The sequence below is a fragment of the Pungitius pungitius genome, chromosome 17 (assembly GCF_949316345.1).
Source record: "Pungitius pungitius chromosome 17, fPunPun2.1, whole genome shotgun sequence".
In the NCBI taxonomy this organism is placed as follows: Eukaryota; Metazoa; Chordata; class Actinopteri; order Perciformes; family Gasterosteidae; genus Pungitius; species Pungitius pungitius.
Window position 1 is genome coordinate 11,277,925 of NC_084916.1, and position 18,528 is coordinate 11,296,452.

The following is an 18,528-nucleotide window of genomic DNA, read 5'->3' on the forward strand; positions in this document are numbered from 1 at the left end:
CAACAGAAATTGCTTTAGTTGTCCCCTTTAATTTGTAGCTTTAGCTCTTAGCATATTTTATAACATTTTATAATAGCTATTGTTATTATAACTATTGCAATTGTGGGCAGAGGAAACTACTAGCAGCCCTTCGAAATTCCACCGACTCCCACTCGTGTCTGGCTCTCGCTCTCTTCACTACCCCCCCCCCCACCCCCACCCCCACCCCCGTTCGTGCTCGCAAGTCAGTAAACTACTCTTCCCACAATTCCACAAGTGCAGAGTGAGGCCAGCTACGGATGCCCGGATGGTTTTGACAGCCAGGCACGTTGGAGACGCACAGCGGAGACAGTGGGGCGCACGGGAGACACAGAGCTGGAACTGCAGAGGCAGAGACGCACGAGCGCTCCGTCGATTGTCCAACATCCCTTCACACATTTTTTTTTTGTGAACCTTCTTTTTGTTCCCCTCCTATCGTGTTCCTGCTTGCCCATCCTTGCTGCTTGCAGATGTTGACGTGAGCCAGAGGAGCGTTTTTTTTCTTTTCTTCTTCCCTCCCGTGTAGCCGCACGGCAGGAGGAGACAGCGTTCACGTTTTGATGTGGGAGGGCTATCTCCATCCGACGCGGGGAGCCCAAATGAAGGGGACATGCTGCTCTCCCAAGGCTCCTTGACCCGGGAGAGGGGAGGAGAGGAGCACCGTCACCCACAGCCCCGTCACCCACAGCGCGGCCAGCCCACGTTGACACCGCAGCGGCTCCGACAGCGAGAGCCCTCGGACTCCCTCTCTCCCCCACGGTGAGTGTGCGTGCAGCGTCTTGTGTACACAACACCAAAAATTGCATACCGTCCTCTCAGCCAGTTGTGCTGCGCACCTCTGGCTACGCTTTTTTTTTTTTACATTAACCTCATCGGTGCCGCCAAAGGACGGAGCTCCTTCATTCGCATCGCTCGTGCTGCTGGGTCATCTGGGCTTTACTGTTGGCACGCAGCGACTATGATGGATACACACACGCACGCACACAATACGTAATGTGGTCAAATGTGCGCGCCATGAAGCCTGTGAGTATTTACAATCTTCTCACCTAATAATTATTATCGCTGTATTTACATACGGTGTAGGCAGGGCAGCGTGATGCCTCCCCAGGTAATGGTACACACACACACACACACACACACACACACACACACAAGCACACACACGCGCGCGCGCGCACGCAGAGACACTCTTGTTTCCATAGACTGTACCTCTGTGGTTTAGACTTTTCTAATGCTGAATTTACATACCAGAGGTGTGACTGATTCCAGCGGCCGGTGATGGACAGGTGTTTTCTCTACACGTAAACAGGAGACACCAAGGTTACCGGTGAGCATCCGTCCGGACCCACGGTTTCCATCCCGGCAGCACCCTGAGTTGTCAGGGCACTTAGGCAGGACACAGCAGCAGCACATCCTGCAGTGGCAACAGGGCCAACGTGCCGGAGAGACGAGGCGTGCTCATGGTGGTGATTATTAGCTCTCTAAGAGAGGGGGGGGGGGGGGACAAAGGAAGAAACAGTGCGTGGAGAGGGAGAGAGAATGAGAGGGAGAGAGAAGTCAATGTCGACGTCTGGGCAGTGACAGTTCGTTATTTAAGGGCCCCCCCAGAGACGTGCACAGGCTACCCTAGTGCATGTGCCGTTAGTATGCAGAGTGATGCTCAATGTGTGTGTCGGTGTGTGTGTCACTCAGCCAGTCTCACGCTTTCATTTTTTCTGGTTAAAGAGTGACTTTTCTTATTGGCACGTCCACTTGGATATAATAATTTCAGCCCCCTGAATGCTGGAATGAAAAGGAAATGGCTTTACCTTGGCATGCAGCCTCTGTCTGCCAGTCTCGTCTTGAGTGCATGGCCCTGTGTGTATGTAAGTGTGTGTGTGTGTGTGTGTGTGTGTGTGCGAGAGAGGGAACGAGAGAAACTGAAACTGAACATATAACAGCTTAGGCCTATTGTGCTTCCTACCTGTGAGCGGGCCTAGTTGTCATAGCAACGGCCTTGTAGCTCCGTTGATGTTCCTCCTGTCCTCATTGGCAGGGTCAGTGCACCTAACACTCCACAGCTCGTCTCAAAGCTGTGTGTGTGTGTGTTTGAGTGCGCACACACTATGGAAGCACCTTTTGTTTGCGCCTTGCTGCAGTTCGTAGGCGTGTGGGTTGATGGCAGTGACAAGCCCAGTGTGTGTGTGTGTATGTGTGTGTGTGTGTGTGTGTGTGTGTGCTGCCGTGTCACAAAGATACACCCTGCTGATATGACAACCGACAGCTCAACCAATCACCTGTTTTCTCTCTCTGCCTATCAGCATGTGAGGTTGCTGTAGTCAGATGCCCCCTTGGTACGCAGGTCGCCATGGAGATGAAGAAGACAGAGTGGACACCACTGATGTCCTTTTTGTTCTTGGAAGTTTTCAGGGATGCTTGGGATGGTGCAACCTGTTGAATGGAGGTATATGGGTTTTGGGGCAGAGGCTTAATCAGTTATTAAAGCTCTTTGTGGTCTTCTAAGACGACACAAACCTGTCAGTAGATCTGAATCAGAAAGGATATCCTACCGGAGTCTGTTCGAACAATCACAGGCTTCCCCTTACATCTACAAAGCATCTCGTTTTAGGAATTTGACTTCTAGCTGTTTGCAAGTCAAATGCAACCCAGAGCTTTTTTTTTAGGGTGTTACAGATGTTAGGAGAAAGTCAGTTGAACATCATTCCGGCTCCCCTTCATTGAACTCCTCCCCGTAGATGTATTACTATCATTTAAGAAAAGAGAATTTACACCAGCGTTGTGAACGTGTCAGTCCATTATTACTCAGCACATGAAATGCCTCCCGAAGTACGCATGAAATTGATTTTAGGTCACAGATTGATATACACAATCTATTCATAGAGACAAAATGTGGTTTGGGCTTAGGGCTCTATCCTGATGGCTCAGAGCTATCTGAAGATGGCTTAAAGCGTAATATTTGAATGCAATTTATAGAGACGTTTCCAAATCACAGATGTTTCCATTGTCTTCTGTTAAAGAACATCTTTATATCCAGTAAGACTCCTTATTTTTAATATCGAGTAGTTGGACGTTTCAGGGATGTTCTAAAACTTTAGATATTTTCCGCGATGCAACGAGCTTCTGTCTGTCTACACTTTGTCCTTGAAGTGAAGGGTCCCGTCTTTTATGACTCCTATTAATCTAATCGTCACCTCAAGTGAAATAGCTTCCTCCACAGGCAGGTAAACGTGTTTCACCTCCCACACACACACACACACATCCATAGACACACAACACCCTTACACACACTAACCATTTAGCATTTGTGTAAGCAGTGTTTGTATGCTCCATTCTGTCACCTCCCACACAATACATTCATAAAACGGCTCCTCCTCGTCAAAAGCACTGACTCAAAAGAAGAAAGCTCCCCTTCTCTTTTCTCTTTTCTCTTTCCTCCTTCCCTCTTTAACCCCCCCCCCCCACCACCCACCCACCCCTGTCCTCAATTAAGTCCCCTCTTCTTTTTCCACTCCCTCTCTCCTGCACCTTAATGTCTCTCATCACCAACCTCCTTATTCTCCTTCTCTCACTCACACCACCCCCCCCCCACTCCACCCCCCACCCCCCTCAACCCCACCCCCACTCCTCCACTGGGCTGGTTGCAGCCGGTTTGAGTCTGACAGTGTAGAGAGGAAGCTCCGACCTCTCACCTCCAGAGGATGGAGAGAGGGAGACAAGAGGAGAGGGATGATGGAGGGCAGCGGGGTGGAGGAGGGTGGAGGGTGGAGGGGAGGAGGGGGGGGGGGTGAAACTGCGAGAGGCGAGGGAGAGGTCAAAGAACAGGAGGGATTTGCAAAGAAAGAGGGAGAGGAGAGCTGGGGGAAGGGACTGAGAGTAGGAGGCGAGAAAGGGAGAGGACGGAGGGGTCAGGAAAGAAAAGGAGTGATAAATGAAGGGAGAGCGGCAAAGATGGAAGGATGAGGAGGGAGAGATGGAGCGCACGAGAGGATGAGAAGGAGAGAAGGAGGGAGTGTGAAGCTGCTGTGTACCTCCCTAACAAGCTGGACAGAATCAGCTCAATTATTAAAGAGGAGCGAGAGACGGCGAAAACACACACACACAAAAGTATATCACTCGGTGTCTGGCACACGCGCGCACACACACACACACAGACACACACATCTATCTTCAGATCAACATACTTACACATGTGATTTCTTGTGCATAAGAGTTGTCTTTGTTTTTAGCAGCGCGTGAGTGCGCACACATGTGCCAGTGTATGTGTGTTAAAACAGTGAGTCAGAGGATAAGCAGAGACTTGTTAGTGATTCTCCTCAACACCCCCTTGCCCCCCTCCCCCCCACACACACACACTCAATTTGGCTTCAGCACCATCTCAACGCGCCATCAGCGTGGCTTCAATGTCGTCCCATCAATATGAACAGATAATCAGAGCACTCAGGGGTCCGTCTATAAATCCCCGCTGTGAATATAGTTTTCACTGTCCTCCCTTTCCTATCTTCCTCGCTCCCTTCCTCTCCTTCTCTTTCCTCCTCCTCTTCCTCTATGTACCCGTTGTACTCTTATTTTTTCCCCCCCTTTCTTCTTTCCCCTTTCCCTCTTTCTCTGAGGAAGTGTATGCCCCCAAGGGACGAAAAGACTCGCTACCTTCCAGGAGAGAGAGAGAGAGGGAGAGAGGCTGTGTGTGCTTCTCTCCGTCTGTGTGAATGTGTGTCCTCCACATGTGTGTGTGTGTGTGTGTGTGAGTGGGAACACACACTTCCTGAGACAGAGACGGAGAGAGAGGCAGGGATGAGCAAGTGAAGAGAGAGTGAGGGAGTGAAAGCAGGAAGGCTGTGGAGGGGGGAGGAGAGAGAAAGAGATAAGAGAAACAGACAGAGTAGTCGGGGAGAAGGGGGAAGATGGATGAATGTACTGCGCACTGAGTGTGTGAGATTGTGTGTGTGAGAGAGAGAGAGAGGGAGAGAGAGAGAGAGAGAGAGAGGGAGAGAGATGGTCGAGAGATGCAGGTAGACAGAGAGGGAAAGAGGGGTTTCTTATCCTCTCAGCAGAAGTCATTATTATTATTTTTGTGCGTGCCTAATTGTGTTTGTATATGTGAACGGGTCACGTTCAGGCGTGAGTTCAAGAATCCGAGAGCTACAGTACAGTGGCGTCTGTACGTCACGTCGGTGTGTGTGTGTGTGCGCGCGCCTAGGAGTGCTTCTTGAGCGCCGTGTGTGTCGAGGCTGTGGCTGATGGGCCGTCAGTACCTACAGTTGGAATGTTCACAAGGCGGCCATTGTTGTTCAAACAGCCAGCCGCCTTCTCCTTGGCAACGGGAGCTGCAGCAGCGTCTCCCACAGCAACTGTGGAACAGGAGTACGGAGGGAGGAGGAGGAGGAGTCAGGAAGTCAGGGCCGCAGCGCAGAGGCCCCCTCTCCAAAATACTGGCCTCAAGGTCTGAGTGTGTGTCGGGGTCCAAGCATCTGGTTTGTGTGTCCTCTGTGTGTGAGGTGTACATGCGTGACTGTGTGTGAGTTTTTTTTTTGTGAGTTCTCGCCAGTGTGACTACGTAGAGTGTGCGTCAGTGTGAGCGTGCAGCTTCGCTTGTGTGTTGGTCACGTTTGGTTAGTACATGTCAGCTCAGTTTGTTTGTGTGTGTGTGTGTGTGTGTGTGTGTGCACCTGTGTGTGAACTGTCAGTGGGAGTTTTTATTTGTGTTTGCACCTAAGTGGTTGGTTTTGTCTTCATGTATTTGCATGTATTTGTGTGTTTCTGGTCGTATCCGTGTTATTGCGTAGTCCCGTATGTGTTTTTGAGTGCGCACATGTGCACACTTCTAGCTGTTCCCAGCTGGCGCGGTTAGTCACATGACCTGACGGAGGGGCGGCCATCAGCAGCGCCAGGAAACTGCCTGCAGGAGGGAGAGATAGAGGAGAGAGAGTCAGGCTGAGCCGGGTTTGGAGCGTGTGTTGTGGGAGAGAAACTGGGGGCGGTAGGTGTGTGCGTGTTTGTGTGTGTTGTGTGTGTGTGTGTGTGTGTGTGTGTGTGGAGGGATGTGGGTGTTGCTAGAGAGACGGGAGAGGTAAAAGTGAGAGGGGGGTGAATGAAGGAGAGGATGGGGGTAACACAGTCCTCCTCATCTTAAAATAACTACAGCATGTAGGTTTCCGCGGAAACAACAGGAGGCAGACCGACAGCGAGACAGTCAGATGGGGGGGGCCTGGGAGGGTGTGAGGGGGGGTGGGTCCTGTTTTTTTTTTTGTTGACTAGTGTTTCAAGCTACTTCTCCAGTCCCCCGCGTGCATCCTTGGCTTAGCAGCCACTGGGTCTGGTCTGTGTGAAGTCTGTTTACGTTAGATGTGTGTCTGTCTGCCTGAGCGTCCGTCTGCTTTTTTGTTTGTCCGCACATGCGGCTTATGTGTTGCACTCCCGCTCATTTATATGCTGCGCGTGTGCGCGTTTGTTGTGCGCGCTCACGCGCCCGCTCTTGGCAGGAGATACAGCACGCACACTGATGATGGAGATCATTAGGAATTTCCTGCAGCTGGGGAGGTGGGAGTGGAGGTTTTCTTTGGGAATGGTGGAGGAGAGGTCAGAGTGAAGGAGAGTGTGAGTCGGGGTGGACGAGGGTCTGTGTGTAACTGTTAGTTGGACAGTCTCTTGGATCTGCGGCCCACCAAAGCCCAGATATCAGCCGTTTTTTTTTTTTTTAAGGATGCTGTTGGTAATTTGTGTGCAGGCACGGCGGCCCCAGTAGTGCGGCATGTGTGTGTAACATTCCTCGCCCCCTCTGGCACACTAACACACACCACAGGAAGCCCCGGGTCTGTTAAGTGTGGATTTGCTTAAATTCTAGCTGTTCAGGAGTTCAACCTGTTGGGCTGCAATGCACCGCAGTCAGAGCGAGACCATATTTCTTCAACTTTGCTATTTATTTTTGGTTTTGTTATCTATTAAAACTATTGGCTGCATATTGTGCATCCTGCTTCGAATGCAACAAACAATTTGACGCATTTCTAATTTGAAATATCTTTTACAATTGTTGGCTGTCACTGCTGCTCTTCACACCCACTCCAACAAAGGGAACGGAGGAGACAGGAGATGGGGGAGATGTCATCGCAAAGACTATATTTGAAAAACAGCATCCAAAAGGAAATTCACATCTGTAAATGAAAGTCTGCAATGTAACTTTTCTTTGATATCTTCACTCAGTATAAGGGACGGAAAATTAAGTGCAAAGTACGCAGTTTGGCTTAATAAACCAAACCCTTTTTGTCATTGCACGGTCCTGGTCTCGGACCTTAAAGTCTTCGTCCTGTCTCCATATTCATAAACTCTGGTCTTTTGGGTGTAGTCTTTGGACTACAACAAAGACTACAACATGTCAAGGTATGTCAAGACATGACATAAAAAAAAATCATAGAATGAAAATCATAGAATTCATAGTGAAAAATCATAGAATTCATAGTGTTTGGTTCGACTCACACACAGTGACGCTGTGTCATGCCTGTGTGATGTTTCAATGAAAAAGTCCAACGGACATTACCTGGAATACAACATGACATGCGGGTTCCTGCTGAAAGCTCTTTGCTGAGGACTTGAGAACAGTTTGTCATCAAGCTGTCAAACCGTTTTGTTGATTTATAAAAACATTTTCCTCTTGAGGATTTTCTTTTCGGGAAGAAGAAGTCGTGCCTTGCCGTGTGCTACGTGTAGTTCTGAGGCTGTCGGGGCTGCAGGTTGAGAGGCTGATGGTAGTTAAGTTTCTGCACAGTGTCACTCAGTCTCTGTGGACCCCCCCCCCCCCCCCCCCCCCAGTCTGCCCCTCCTCTTCTCTCTTGGCCTCACATACACTTTCTCCATCTCTCTCTGTTTTATCCCCTCTTCTTCTTATCTGTTTAAACCTCTCTGTGGAGCTCCCCCGCTCACTCCCTCACCACCATCTCTCTCTCTCTTTCCCTCTCCCCGCCATGTCCCCCTCCCTTACACCCCCACCCCCCCCAAACCCCCCACGCTTGTTTCGGTGCTGCTGCCTGTCTCTTAGCAACAACTGCACACCCGTTAGAGCTCGGTGAGTGCTTTTTACAAACACACCCAGGAAGACACACTCGTACACGTGCACTCGCAGAGACACACACACACACACACACACATGCACGTATCCACTCTTGCTGTCTCGCTCACGCACACACAGGATCTAGTTCCTTATGGAGGGTGGCTGCTGGCAGGCCTGTGAGTCTGCAAGCCTGTATGGCAGTGAGATAGATGGGGAGAGGGGGGGGGGTAGATATGCTGTACAGCTACCATGTACAGACCGATTGTTCCTCACGACCTATGCACAACAGAGCCATTGCCCAAACTGGATATTGACAAGTTCCCAGCTCTGATTTCCCCCCCCCGGTCGTGTGTGCACATACGCCCTGTGGTACATTCAACAGCCGCAAAAACTTATACGAAATATACACCATCTAGACAGCTGCTCTTTGTGAAACAGATTCAACAGATCGTCACGTGGGAGCGGCGCACATTATCGCCTGTTCTCTCTGGCGACGCCACGCCACCGAGCCATTCACCGCAAGATGCACCAAAACGCACCGGCTACGTATGAGGAGGGAAATGTTGGAATGGCGGCTGATGCCAGGAGTGTTTGATTAAACAATGAATCGTTGTGGGAGCGTTTGATTGGCTGGTATCTAAGCTTTTTCAGAATACCCCCCGCCGAGCACAGTAGCAAGCTATTTGCCTGTGTGTCTTTGTTTTGTGTGTAAATGTGTGTAATGTGTGTGTGTGTGGTGGGGGGGGCATGTATGTGTTTATGTGCAAATCTAATGTGCGGGTGCGTGGGAGGAGGAAGCCGCGGGGGCAAATTTGCATGTGTCTTTGTGTGTCTGTGAGTGACAGGGCGTGCATGTATGTGCAAGCACATGTGCAGCAATGTTTAATTAAAGCACGTGTTCTTCTCCCTCTCTCATACATCGGTCAGATGGAGCCTTAATTAAGGAATGCTGTTAATTAGACGAGTGAGAAAGGGAGGCAGAGGAACGGGAGAGCAGAGAGGCAGGGAGATATCACGGGGCACGAGAGGGAGTGGGTGAGCGGGTTAAAGAAAGTATGGGTGTGTGTGTGTGTGTGTGTTCCTCTCCATGTGTGTTTGTCCTACTTGTGTCATTCCTCAGAGCAGCAGAATCTTGAGGTTGGTCTGCTCCATGTGTGCAGCCAGAAACTCTCCTCCTCCTCCTTCTCCTCCTCTACTGTTTTTTTCTCCTTTAACTTTTTTCTCCGTCCTTTTGTTTTTCTAAAATCTGTCTGCCTCTGCCCAACTCACCCTCCTTTCCTTTCCTCCACTGCGTCCTTCCCCTCTGCTCTTCTCCCCTCTTTCTTACTTTCTCCCCCAGACTCGCACTTATTCGCTCGCGTCTCCCCCCACTCCCCTCCTAGTTCCCCCTCCCCCCACATCCCTCCTTCTCTCTCTTTCTCTCTCTCTCTCTGTCGCTCTCCCTTCTAATCAGGACCATATGTTGAAGAGGGATGTAGAGTGATCACGGTTGTTGTGTATGTGCAGAGTGTGGCTCGGGGTTGGGGGGGGGCAGCCGTGCCGTGTATGTGCGTGCGAGTGTGGCGTGCACACTTGTGTTTGTGCTCGAATGTGTGCGCGCATGCAGTCATGTGTGAGTCTGTAAGCTGATTTAGTAAGACTTTTTTTGTGTTCTGGCGGCCTGTACTTCCATTTCCCCCCAGGTCTGGGTTTCCATAATCCTGCTATAGTTCCTGCCTTTCTGTCACCTTCATCTCTCCATCCTCTCAACACCTCTATTCATCACCTCTCTGCTTCCCTCTGGTGGCTGCAGTTATTCACACATTCTTGTTGCACTCTCTGGATCTTTTTGCTTTGTAATGTATTTCAGCGGTTTTGCCAAATGTGGCACGCCGTGTGAGTATGTGTGCTTTTCACCACTACTCAACTGCTTATTACAATTGGTGGATTTTTACAACATGTACATCTACTCAAACACATATGGCGAGATTGAAATAGAAGCAGCACAACTCCCTGAATCCGGCACGCAATACACGTGGTGCATGGTGTTCATCATGTAGTGATGATTAGCAGTGTTTGTGATGGAGCCCATTGAGAGCAGCTGAAGTGCCACTGGTTTACATGTGCACTTTATATCTGCTGGAACACGTTGGAAATTAATCATTAACAGCAATTAGAGTTGTAAAAATGTGTACTGCAAGTCATACTCCAAAATAAAAGTGTTCGATGCGAGATGGTGCAGCCCTCACCAAAACACTGATTATAGTCTGGTCTGATGATGCATGCTGTGACATCATGTACTAATCTCGCATTCTCTTTCTGCTCCTCCCTCCTCCGACTCACTCTTCACTTTCTTTCCCGCTCGCCATTTCTCGCACTTTTTAAAATTTCTACACACTATCCCTTTCTCTGTGTGGTTCTGTCTCTCACTCAGCAACCATGGGGAAAAGACAGGAGCAGATGGGTGAGAGAGACGTATTTGAGCACTCCACTGCAGTATTGATGACCCAATGATCCCCTGCAGAACAGAGCCAGTCAGGCAGACAGAGTGAGCCTCAACTCAACTCAGAATCAAAATCAGAATCAGCGCCCTATCCATTCGGTAAAAGCAACCAATTGAACATGGTATGAATGGTAAATGTAACTTAACGTTGTAATGCTGCTGTGTGGGTGGCACAGTTAATAGAATAGAGTGCATTACGAATGAGCTGCATGGCCCATTGCCAAAAAATCCCAGTCATGGTCACAATTTTGTCTGTGCTGCAAATGTTTGATTTATTTTTTGTGTGTTTTGAATATTTGATGACCAACATATTTAGCAACCGAGAGTCTCGATGAAATGAAAAAAGGAAATGTTAACACATTTGTGTGCTTCTCATCCAGTTGATTATATAGTTATCATACTACTATCCAATACTACCATATAATATTTTTTGGCTATATTGTTCCCTTTTCTGTCCTCAGATCACTGAATCTCCTGTCATATTGTTAGAGGAAGACACCTACAAAGAAGAAACACACATTTTCATAGATCGGAAAACATCTCTCTTTTCGTACTCAGCACTAGCAAGACCACCCATTGAATGAGTGGCTGGCCAAGTCCCCTACATTCAGGCCAAACTGGGGCTCCAGTTGGCTGTGGTGGGACTCAAGAGAAAAAAGCGTGTGTGGGGGAGCTGGAGCAGCCGACAGGGCCTGAGCTCTGGACCAGGGAACTCGGGCTCCAGGAGGGGTCCCAGGATCCCTCTGAAAATGGACTGGCATCAGTGACCTCCGACCTCTTTCCCTTCTCTCCTTCAGCCCTGGCCAAAGGCCTCCATCAACAAAGAAGGCTGGGGCTCAGCACCTGTCCGCGCAGGCAGACGGAGACTCCCACTACCGGTGAGAAACACGCATTTGCAGAGACAATTAGGGACATGCAGACACACGTTGACCCAGATGTGCACGCACAGGCAGTTTCGCAAGCACATTTGGATAATTGTGGACAGATGGAAATCAACCCGCCTATGGGTTCTGTAGGACCTGAGCGCTCCAGGACTATCTCACCAGAGCCTGTACACACCACCTCACCTCAACCTCTGTCTTTGGAACTTGGCAATCATCCTGGCTCCACCAATCAGCGGGTTACCCCAGTCCTCACTGCAGAGACAGACAACCCCTCAACCTTTTGTCCGGTCCCAATTGGTCCAAACCCAAACACGGGCTCTTCTCCTCCTCCTGTTGAGGCAGAGAAGAAATATGCGCTCCGCAGCTCTGGACGTCCCCGCTTTCCCTGTCACCTTCGCAAATCCTCCCGCCTCCGCCGAAGCTTAGAGGATGGGGAGAAGAGAGCTGCACGGGACAGGAGTGTAGAGGAGGAAGATGACATTTTGGAGGAGCGGATCTGGAGGGTTAAAGAGGAGGAGGTTTCCGTTGGAGAGAAAGAGGAGCATTCCTCTGTGGAGGCCGTTCTCCCCCTTGCTATCTGCCCTACAGAGATCGCCCTTGCTCTAACTGTACCCAAACCTACACCTAAAGCTATGCCTAAACCCGGGCCCAGACTTGGGCATAAACCTGGACCTAAATCCAGGTCCAGGCCTGCACCAAAAACGGTCCATAAAGCAGCTCCTAAAAGTGTGAAACAGCGTCAGGCAGCACGGTCCATGGCTCATTGTGCTACCCCTCAGCTTCCTTTTGCAAACACAACGGCCATCGCTGCACCTTTAACTTTGAAACAGGAGCCTGTTGCAGAGGGGTCATCTCCTTCCAAAAACCGGAGACGTGGACGTTTTGTTGGTGTAAGTTCATTTATAGATACATAAATCGTAGTTACTCCCTTGACATGACATACAGTTTTCATTCCATGTAATACATGGACGTTTTTAAAATTGACAATTGCATCTGTATCATGCTTTTTTCTGCTTTACAGGTGAGGAAGATTGTCGTCAAGGTGGCTCGCATTCCTGTCAGCCTCAGCCGGCGACAGAAAAGCTACAAAATTTCTAATTTGGAGACAGTTACAGGGACAGACAAAGGCAATGATGGCGGGATGGAGAGCTCTGAGGTCACTCGAGAGCCAACGGCGCTTCTTCGAATGAAGAACAACGGAAAGAGTGTAATGGTGATGTTCCCTCCTGGAGAACTACCGGTTATTCTCAAACGCAGGCGGGGACGACCACCCAAACAGGCTTTGCCAGGTATACAGGGAGAGCTTCCAAATGCCGCAAATGCTGGTGGTAATGGAGACCAGCCCAAGAAGCCCCAAAGGCGGCGGCGTGCTAAACTCCCTTGCCCTTATCCATCGTATGTTAATGATACTAATGATGTGAAAACAGAGTACGGGGATGTTCTGTCCAAATTGGCCTTTTTAAACCGCCAACCTCCGGCCACTGGCCGTTGCTCTCCCCCTCGCTGCTGGACACCCAGTGAGCCTGAAAGTTTTCATACCCCGTTGGAAAACCCTGGAATATCCACCCTGCTCCACCGGCTCACTGGGTATAGACGCCCTCGAGGTGGCAGAGGAGGGGGCGCTGGAAGAGGGGGAGCAGGAGCAGGGGGGATTGGGGGCAATGAGCGCAATAAGAGCACATTCAGTGACTTCTTTGAATCCATTGGCAAGAAGCAGAAACCGGGCCCCTTGACGGAGCATGGATTACCCAGGAAAAGAGGAAAGGGTGCGGGTGGTAGGGGAGGGGGAGTCGTAGGGACTGAGCCTGGGAGTGAGAAAATAGTCAAGAAGAGACGCGTCAGAAAAAATGGTGCATTGAAAGGGATGGGGATGTCCATCGGTCAGGAGTGGCCCAATGGGGCAGGTGGCTGGGGCGAAGGGGGTATAGACAAGGAGAAAGTTTTGGGTGGATATCAGCTCTGTGGATCTTCAAGGGGAGGCTTTTCCTCCTGTGAAGTTGGAAGGGGAGGTGCTTACAGCAGTCCACGGGGCAGAGGGGTTGGGCCAGCCGGGGAGGACTCACAAGGCCTGTTTGCCGGATATTTCCGGTCGCTCCTCGACTCAGATGATTCATCAGATCTGATGGACATTGGCTCCTCGAAGTCAGACCCCCAAAAAGCTTCATCGACGCCCGGTTATGAGCCATCCAGTCCAGCTGCAGGTCACGGCTGGTCCCCTGCGTTCTCCAAGTGGAGCTCCAAAGGTGCGAGTTCTGGGGTAGAGGGTTCATCCCAGACACATTGCTCCTCAGGCAGGCCTCCATACAGCTATAGCAGCCTGGTCCAAACATCCCCCACCACTTCCACCTATCCCAAATCCACTCCTCCAGCTCTCTCACACTCTCCTAGCTCCCCACATCCCGCCTCCTTTGGCCATTACTCATCAGGCTACTGCTCATCTTCTCCTGCAGTGCCACAGCGATCCTCCGACTGCAGCTTTGCATATGGATCCGGACACAGCAGTGGCAAGGCCCCCACTGTTGGTCAAATGGGTTATTCTAGCTACCAGACAGCAGCTAGGCGAGGCTATAGTGGATATCCTGCTGCAGCTCATTCCTCCATGCTGCGGGGGGAGTCAGCAGGACCCACGTCTCCGGGAGGAGGATTCATGTCTGTGGCCAAAAGTAGCCCGTTCAGCTCCTCCCCAGAAGGTTACAAACAGTACAACACCAATCAGTGGAGCAACAGGTAAATCCCTTGTGCATCCCGTCATTATAAAGAAAAATGAATTAAAGAAATCTCCAAGTGGCCTATTCACACATATTCCAACTGGCATTGACTTGACACTTCTGTTATCTTAGCATTAAATTATTATGATTTTTCTTCGGCCACAGCAGGATCAAAGATATGTGTCTTAGTCAATATATATGTTTCACTCAAGGATATATTATTTTCAATTCAAAGTCCACCATTTGCTTATAGTCAAAACCTGACACTAGTGGACTCAGAACTAAAACATACTCTGTGTTAATTCCACAGAGTATCCAGCTATTAATTGATAGTCAGAACATACATCAACAGAAACTCTTTATGTTCCTCTTTCCGCTCTGATTGATGAAACAGAAACAAAGAACAGTGGAAATCCAAATATCTGCACACATACTCACATTTTTATCAAATGCCTTTCATAATTTCTATTGCTATATTTATTTTTTCAGACAAGGCTACGGGGGCTGGTCGATGGACAGCTTTGGGCCTCCGTATCACGGCTACAGTGAATATGGCTCCAATGAATCGAAAGACATCTTGGATATCTCAAACTACACCCCCCAAAAGGCCAAGCGTCAACCTTTTCCTGAAAGTCTATCAGAATCCTCTTCTGACTCCTCACATCTCGGCTCTGCAGCCACTGGTAGTGGACCTAGCTCAACATGTGGCACGTACAAACTGAGCGAGGCTGCTTCCATCAGCGGAGAGGGGGGGCAATCAAGTCTGTCCAGCCTGGAGAAGCTGATGATGGATTGGCACGAGAGTGCTTCTGGCCCCTCGTATAACTGGAGCCAGAACGTCCTCTTCCAGGGCGGGGGAACCAGCAAACCCGGTCGGGGTCGAAGGAAACGGACTGAGCCACAAGCGGAAAAGGAAGGAGGTTCTACTTTATACTCTGACTCCCCATCCAGTCCCTCACCGACGCCTGCTCCTGGACCTAAGCGGGGAGGGGTTGGAGGACGTGGCAGAGGGTCCAGAGGAGGCAGAGGGGGTTTGTCTCCATGTCAAAGAGAGCGTCCTTCAGGGGCCAAAGGCAGGGGCAAGGCTCCCTCTTCATCTGGAGCAGTGAGTGCTGGAGGTCCAGAGGGGTCTGGGCTTTTCCAAGAGGGGCTGGATTATTACAGTGGAGACAGTAGTAGCCTCTCTCCCCTGGCCACTCCCAATCCTGCACCACCTTCCAGCTACCTCCAGGACCCCTGCGAGTACCCCTCCCCTTATTCTGCCCACCCCTCCACACCTTCCTCTGAGGAACGATATCCAGCCTTATACCCTGGAGAATCCTCTTCCTCCCTCTCACCAAGTGTCTCATCTCCCCCATACCCTCCAAAGCCCACCCCTCCTCCCCCCCAGTCTTACCACCCAGTCCCCTCCAGGACATTCTCCCCATCCTGCTCTCCCTCACCACGGATAACACCCCTCTGCGCCACAGCACTGAGTCCGTCCCATCGCCCCCCTCTGAAAGACCCGCAGTTCTCACAGTATGACTCGCCCAGCTACTGCAGCTCCCCCTATTGGTACGGACAGACATCGCACAGCGGCAGCCCCAGCCCGCACACGCACAACACACACTCAAATACAGGCGTGCACACACACAGCAATCCGCACGCAAGTCCTCATGGAAACACACACGGAAATCAGCTCGCCAGCCCAAATGTGAATACACACGCACACATGATATCGACCCTACATGACACACACCATCACAACACACAGTCCCACGCCAACACCCACCCCACCTCACTGCTCCAGAGCAACCCCCTCCCCCACACCAACAATCAGCCCCACAGCGGCAATCACGCAGCACACGGCAACCCCAACTCTCACCTGGCCACCCACGCGCACAGCAACCCCAGTACCAGCCTCCACTCCCACTCAACGCCTGTGCATTATGAGGAGTGCAGCCCGCCCTCGACCTTGCACCCCCACAAGCGGGATCTGACCCCCCACGCCATGAGCACAGGCCACCGCCAAGGCCTATTGCCTCACTCCCCATTCCCCAAACCCCCCCTAGACTCCTCGCCCCATAAGGATGAACCTGGTGGCTACTCCCTGTCCCATCAATCCTACCAGGGCATTGGACAACGCTACCCCTCCCAAGCGGCTCAGGGGGGCGGGGTGCTGTGCCAGCTCCTGGACACAGCCAATGACGACAGCTTCAGCGTCACCAGCCTGTAACAGCAGGTGAGTTTATTTCACCAGATCTAAATAACTAACCCATTAGACTTATTGTTGAAATGTTAAGAGGAGGGTCAGATTACTGAGGGAGACCATACCTTTGTTTTTGGATGCAGTTCATGAAGGTTACACCAAATTGTAAATCTTACTGTTACTACAAATGTAATTACTAGAAATGAAATTGAAATCTGTTGTTCATTTTTTATAGATGGATGAGTTTCTCAATGAGGTCTCAATTTAAGTTACAAATATATAAATTAATAAAATAAAACGTTCATCAGTACCATCACCACAGTGCAAAGCAAACATCAGAATGAATGGCCTCACTTAAAGTCAAGAATATTTGAAGACTTGTAAAATAGTGTCAGTTCATTGTATGCTCTTTGAAAACTGTAATAAAGATTATAGCTCTGCCTCTCTTCACCTCTTTCTCTCTCCCTCTGTTTTTTCTTTCAGGTGCACTCAATCCAAGCTTTTACAGCCTTTCCTTGTTTTGTTAAGGAGACTTCTTTGTGTAGAGTTTGTGAAATGAAGGGTGAGAATTTAGCTGCCAGCTTTGGATAGTAAAGCTTTAATTCTCCAGCATTGACAATCAATATCAACCGCAATCTAAACACCCAAGCATGCACACACCAACACGCACACACACACAAACACACGCATGTGCAGATTAATGAACTACCTATACATGGACATCTAAAATCCTACATGTGAAAACTCACTCGGACTCTCTGCTGGAACGAGGGCATGGCCAAGAGGAGCTGAGAGATGAATACCGGACGCTGATGGACAGAGACAAAACTATTTCCTCGCCCCTTCAAGTCCTGCTGTGATACATAAAGGACTCGGTTTCCCTGAAGTCTGTACGCCACCAAATCCTTCTGCTCCTGTTCTGTACATCTGCAATATGGATGATCACACAGCTCTCTTTCTCTCTCTGTCTCGCTCTCTCTCTCTTTTTCTTTCATCTGTTTGCTGTTAACCTCCCGATCTCTGCTAAAACCAGCAACTATGTTCTGCACTCGTCCTTCACTAACCCTGCATTTCTGTCTTGTACTCCAAACGTGAACCGCATCTGACCCCGAACCAACTTTTTATCCCCATGAGGCTAGCAAAATGTCCCGCTCTGTGCGCTCCTTGTGTTGTGTCCCATACGAGAGAAAAAGTGGACCGAACCTGTTTCTGTTCTTGAAATACCAGCATCTGTACATATGACCAGCTCCAAGCCAGAGGCCCCCACCCCCCACTCCCCCCTTCATTTTGAGGGTCCGTCATCGACATGCTCTCCTCAGCGTTCTGCCGTGGTTCCTCCGCTCTTGGGGGAGAGCGGGCTGCTGCACGGAGACCCAACATCCTGTGTTTTAATGTTTTAACTACAAGGGAAAGAGACATTGAAATCACACAATGGCCCCAAAGAGACTCGTTTTCTGTGTGCGAATGTGACACAGAGGAGGATGTGTTTGCGTGACTGCAGTAATGCATGTGCTTGTGTGTATGTGTGCATTTATGTTTGTGTGAGCGTGTGCGCGTGTGCCTGTGGGGTCAAAAGGAGTGAAGCTCCCCAGACACCAAAGTCTTGGCGGGGTCTCATTCTTTCTCTCACTCTCTCCCTTCTTTTTTCTGTGGTCTTGTGTTGTTTGGTGATTTTTGTGATGAAAAAAATTGTATATCTGTCTGTTACATATCATGTACGTATCTGAGGTGCAAAATATTTAAATACACATTCTGTTCTTGCCATTGGTAATCTTGTCTATAGAATACTGCTTCTTTAAGAGATTGTGGGAGGTGTGAGGGTGTGTGCATGCATGTGTGTGTTTTCTACAGCCTCCCTGAGTATACCAGGCTGTCTGGGAGTGTGAGCGAGAGGGTTCAGTCAAGGACACGATTCGACAGGGGAGTGAGAGGGAGGGGAGGAGAGGCATGAACGGATAGGAAATAAAAGAAACCAGATTGGTGGAAATAAAAAAAATAGTGTCGGAGAGGTCCTAAAGCTACTGAAACAAAATGTACAAATATTTCATAATAGTTCCAAATAAGGAAATAGCCATGAAGGCTATTGTTAGCAGAGGGCCGATGGGACGTGATCCCGTACTCATTTTGTATTCTCAGTGGGGAACGTATAAATATATATATATATATATATATTATACATCGGCAGCTTGTGTGATTGCATGCACATG

At 49.8% G+C, this 18,528-nt stretch overlaps 1 protein-coding gene across 6 annotated transcripts; it reads left to right on the forward strand.

Moving 5' to 3' along the window:
• Positions 1-290: 290 nt before the first annotated feature.
• On the forward strand, positions 291-18,099 carry ahdc1 (AT hook, DNA binding motif, containing 1). Of its 6 annotated transcripts, none has more exons than XM_037474173.2 (6): positions 291-777; positions 10,473-10,663; positions 11,003-12,315; positions 12,447-14,152; positions 14,623-16,354; positions 16,805-18,099. In XM_037474173.2, the coding sequence occupies exons 3-5, from the start codon at positions 11,122-11,124 to the stop codon at positions 16,346-16,348; spliced, it is 4,626 nt and encodes a 1,541-aa protein (XP_037330070.1). In that variant the 5' UTR covers positions 291-777; positions 10,473-10,663; positions 11,003-11,121; the 3' UTR covers positions 16,349-16,354; positions 16,805-18,099. The 6 variants fall into 6 exon arrangements, with proteins under 6 accessions (XP_037330070.1, XP_037330065.1, XP_037330069.1 ...); XM_037474168.2 differs by having other exon boundaries at positions 10,473-10,640; XM_037474170.2 differs by lacking the exon at positions 291-777 and adding an exon at positions 791-1,041 and having other exon boundaries at positions 10,473-10,640.
• Positions 18,100-18,528: the final 429 nt, after the last annotated feature.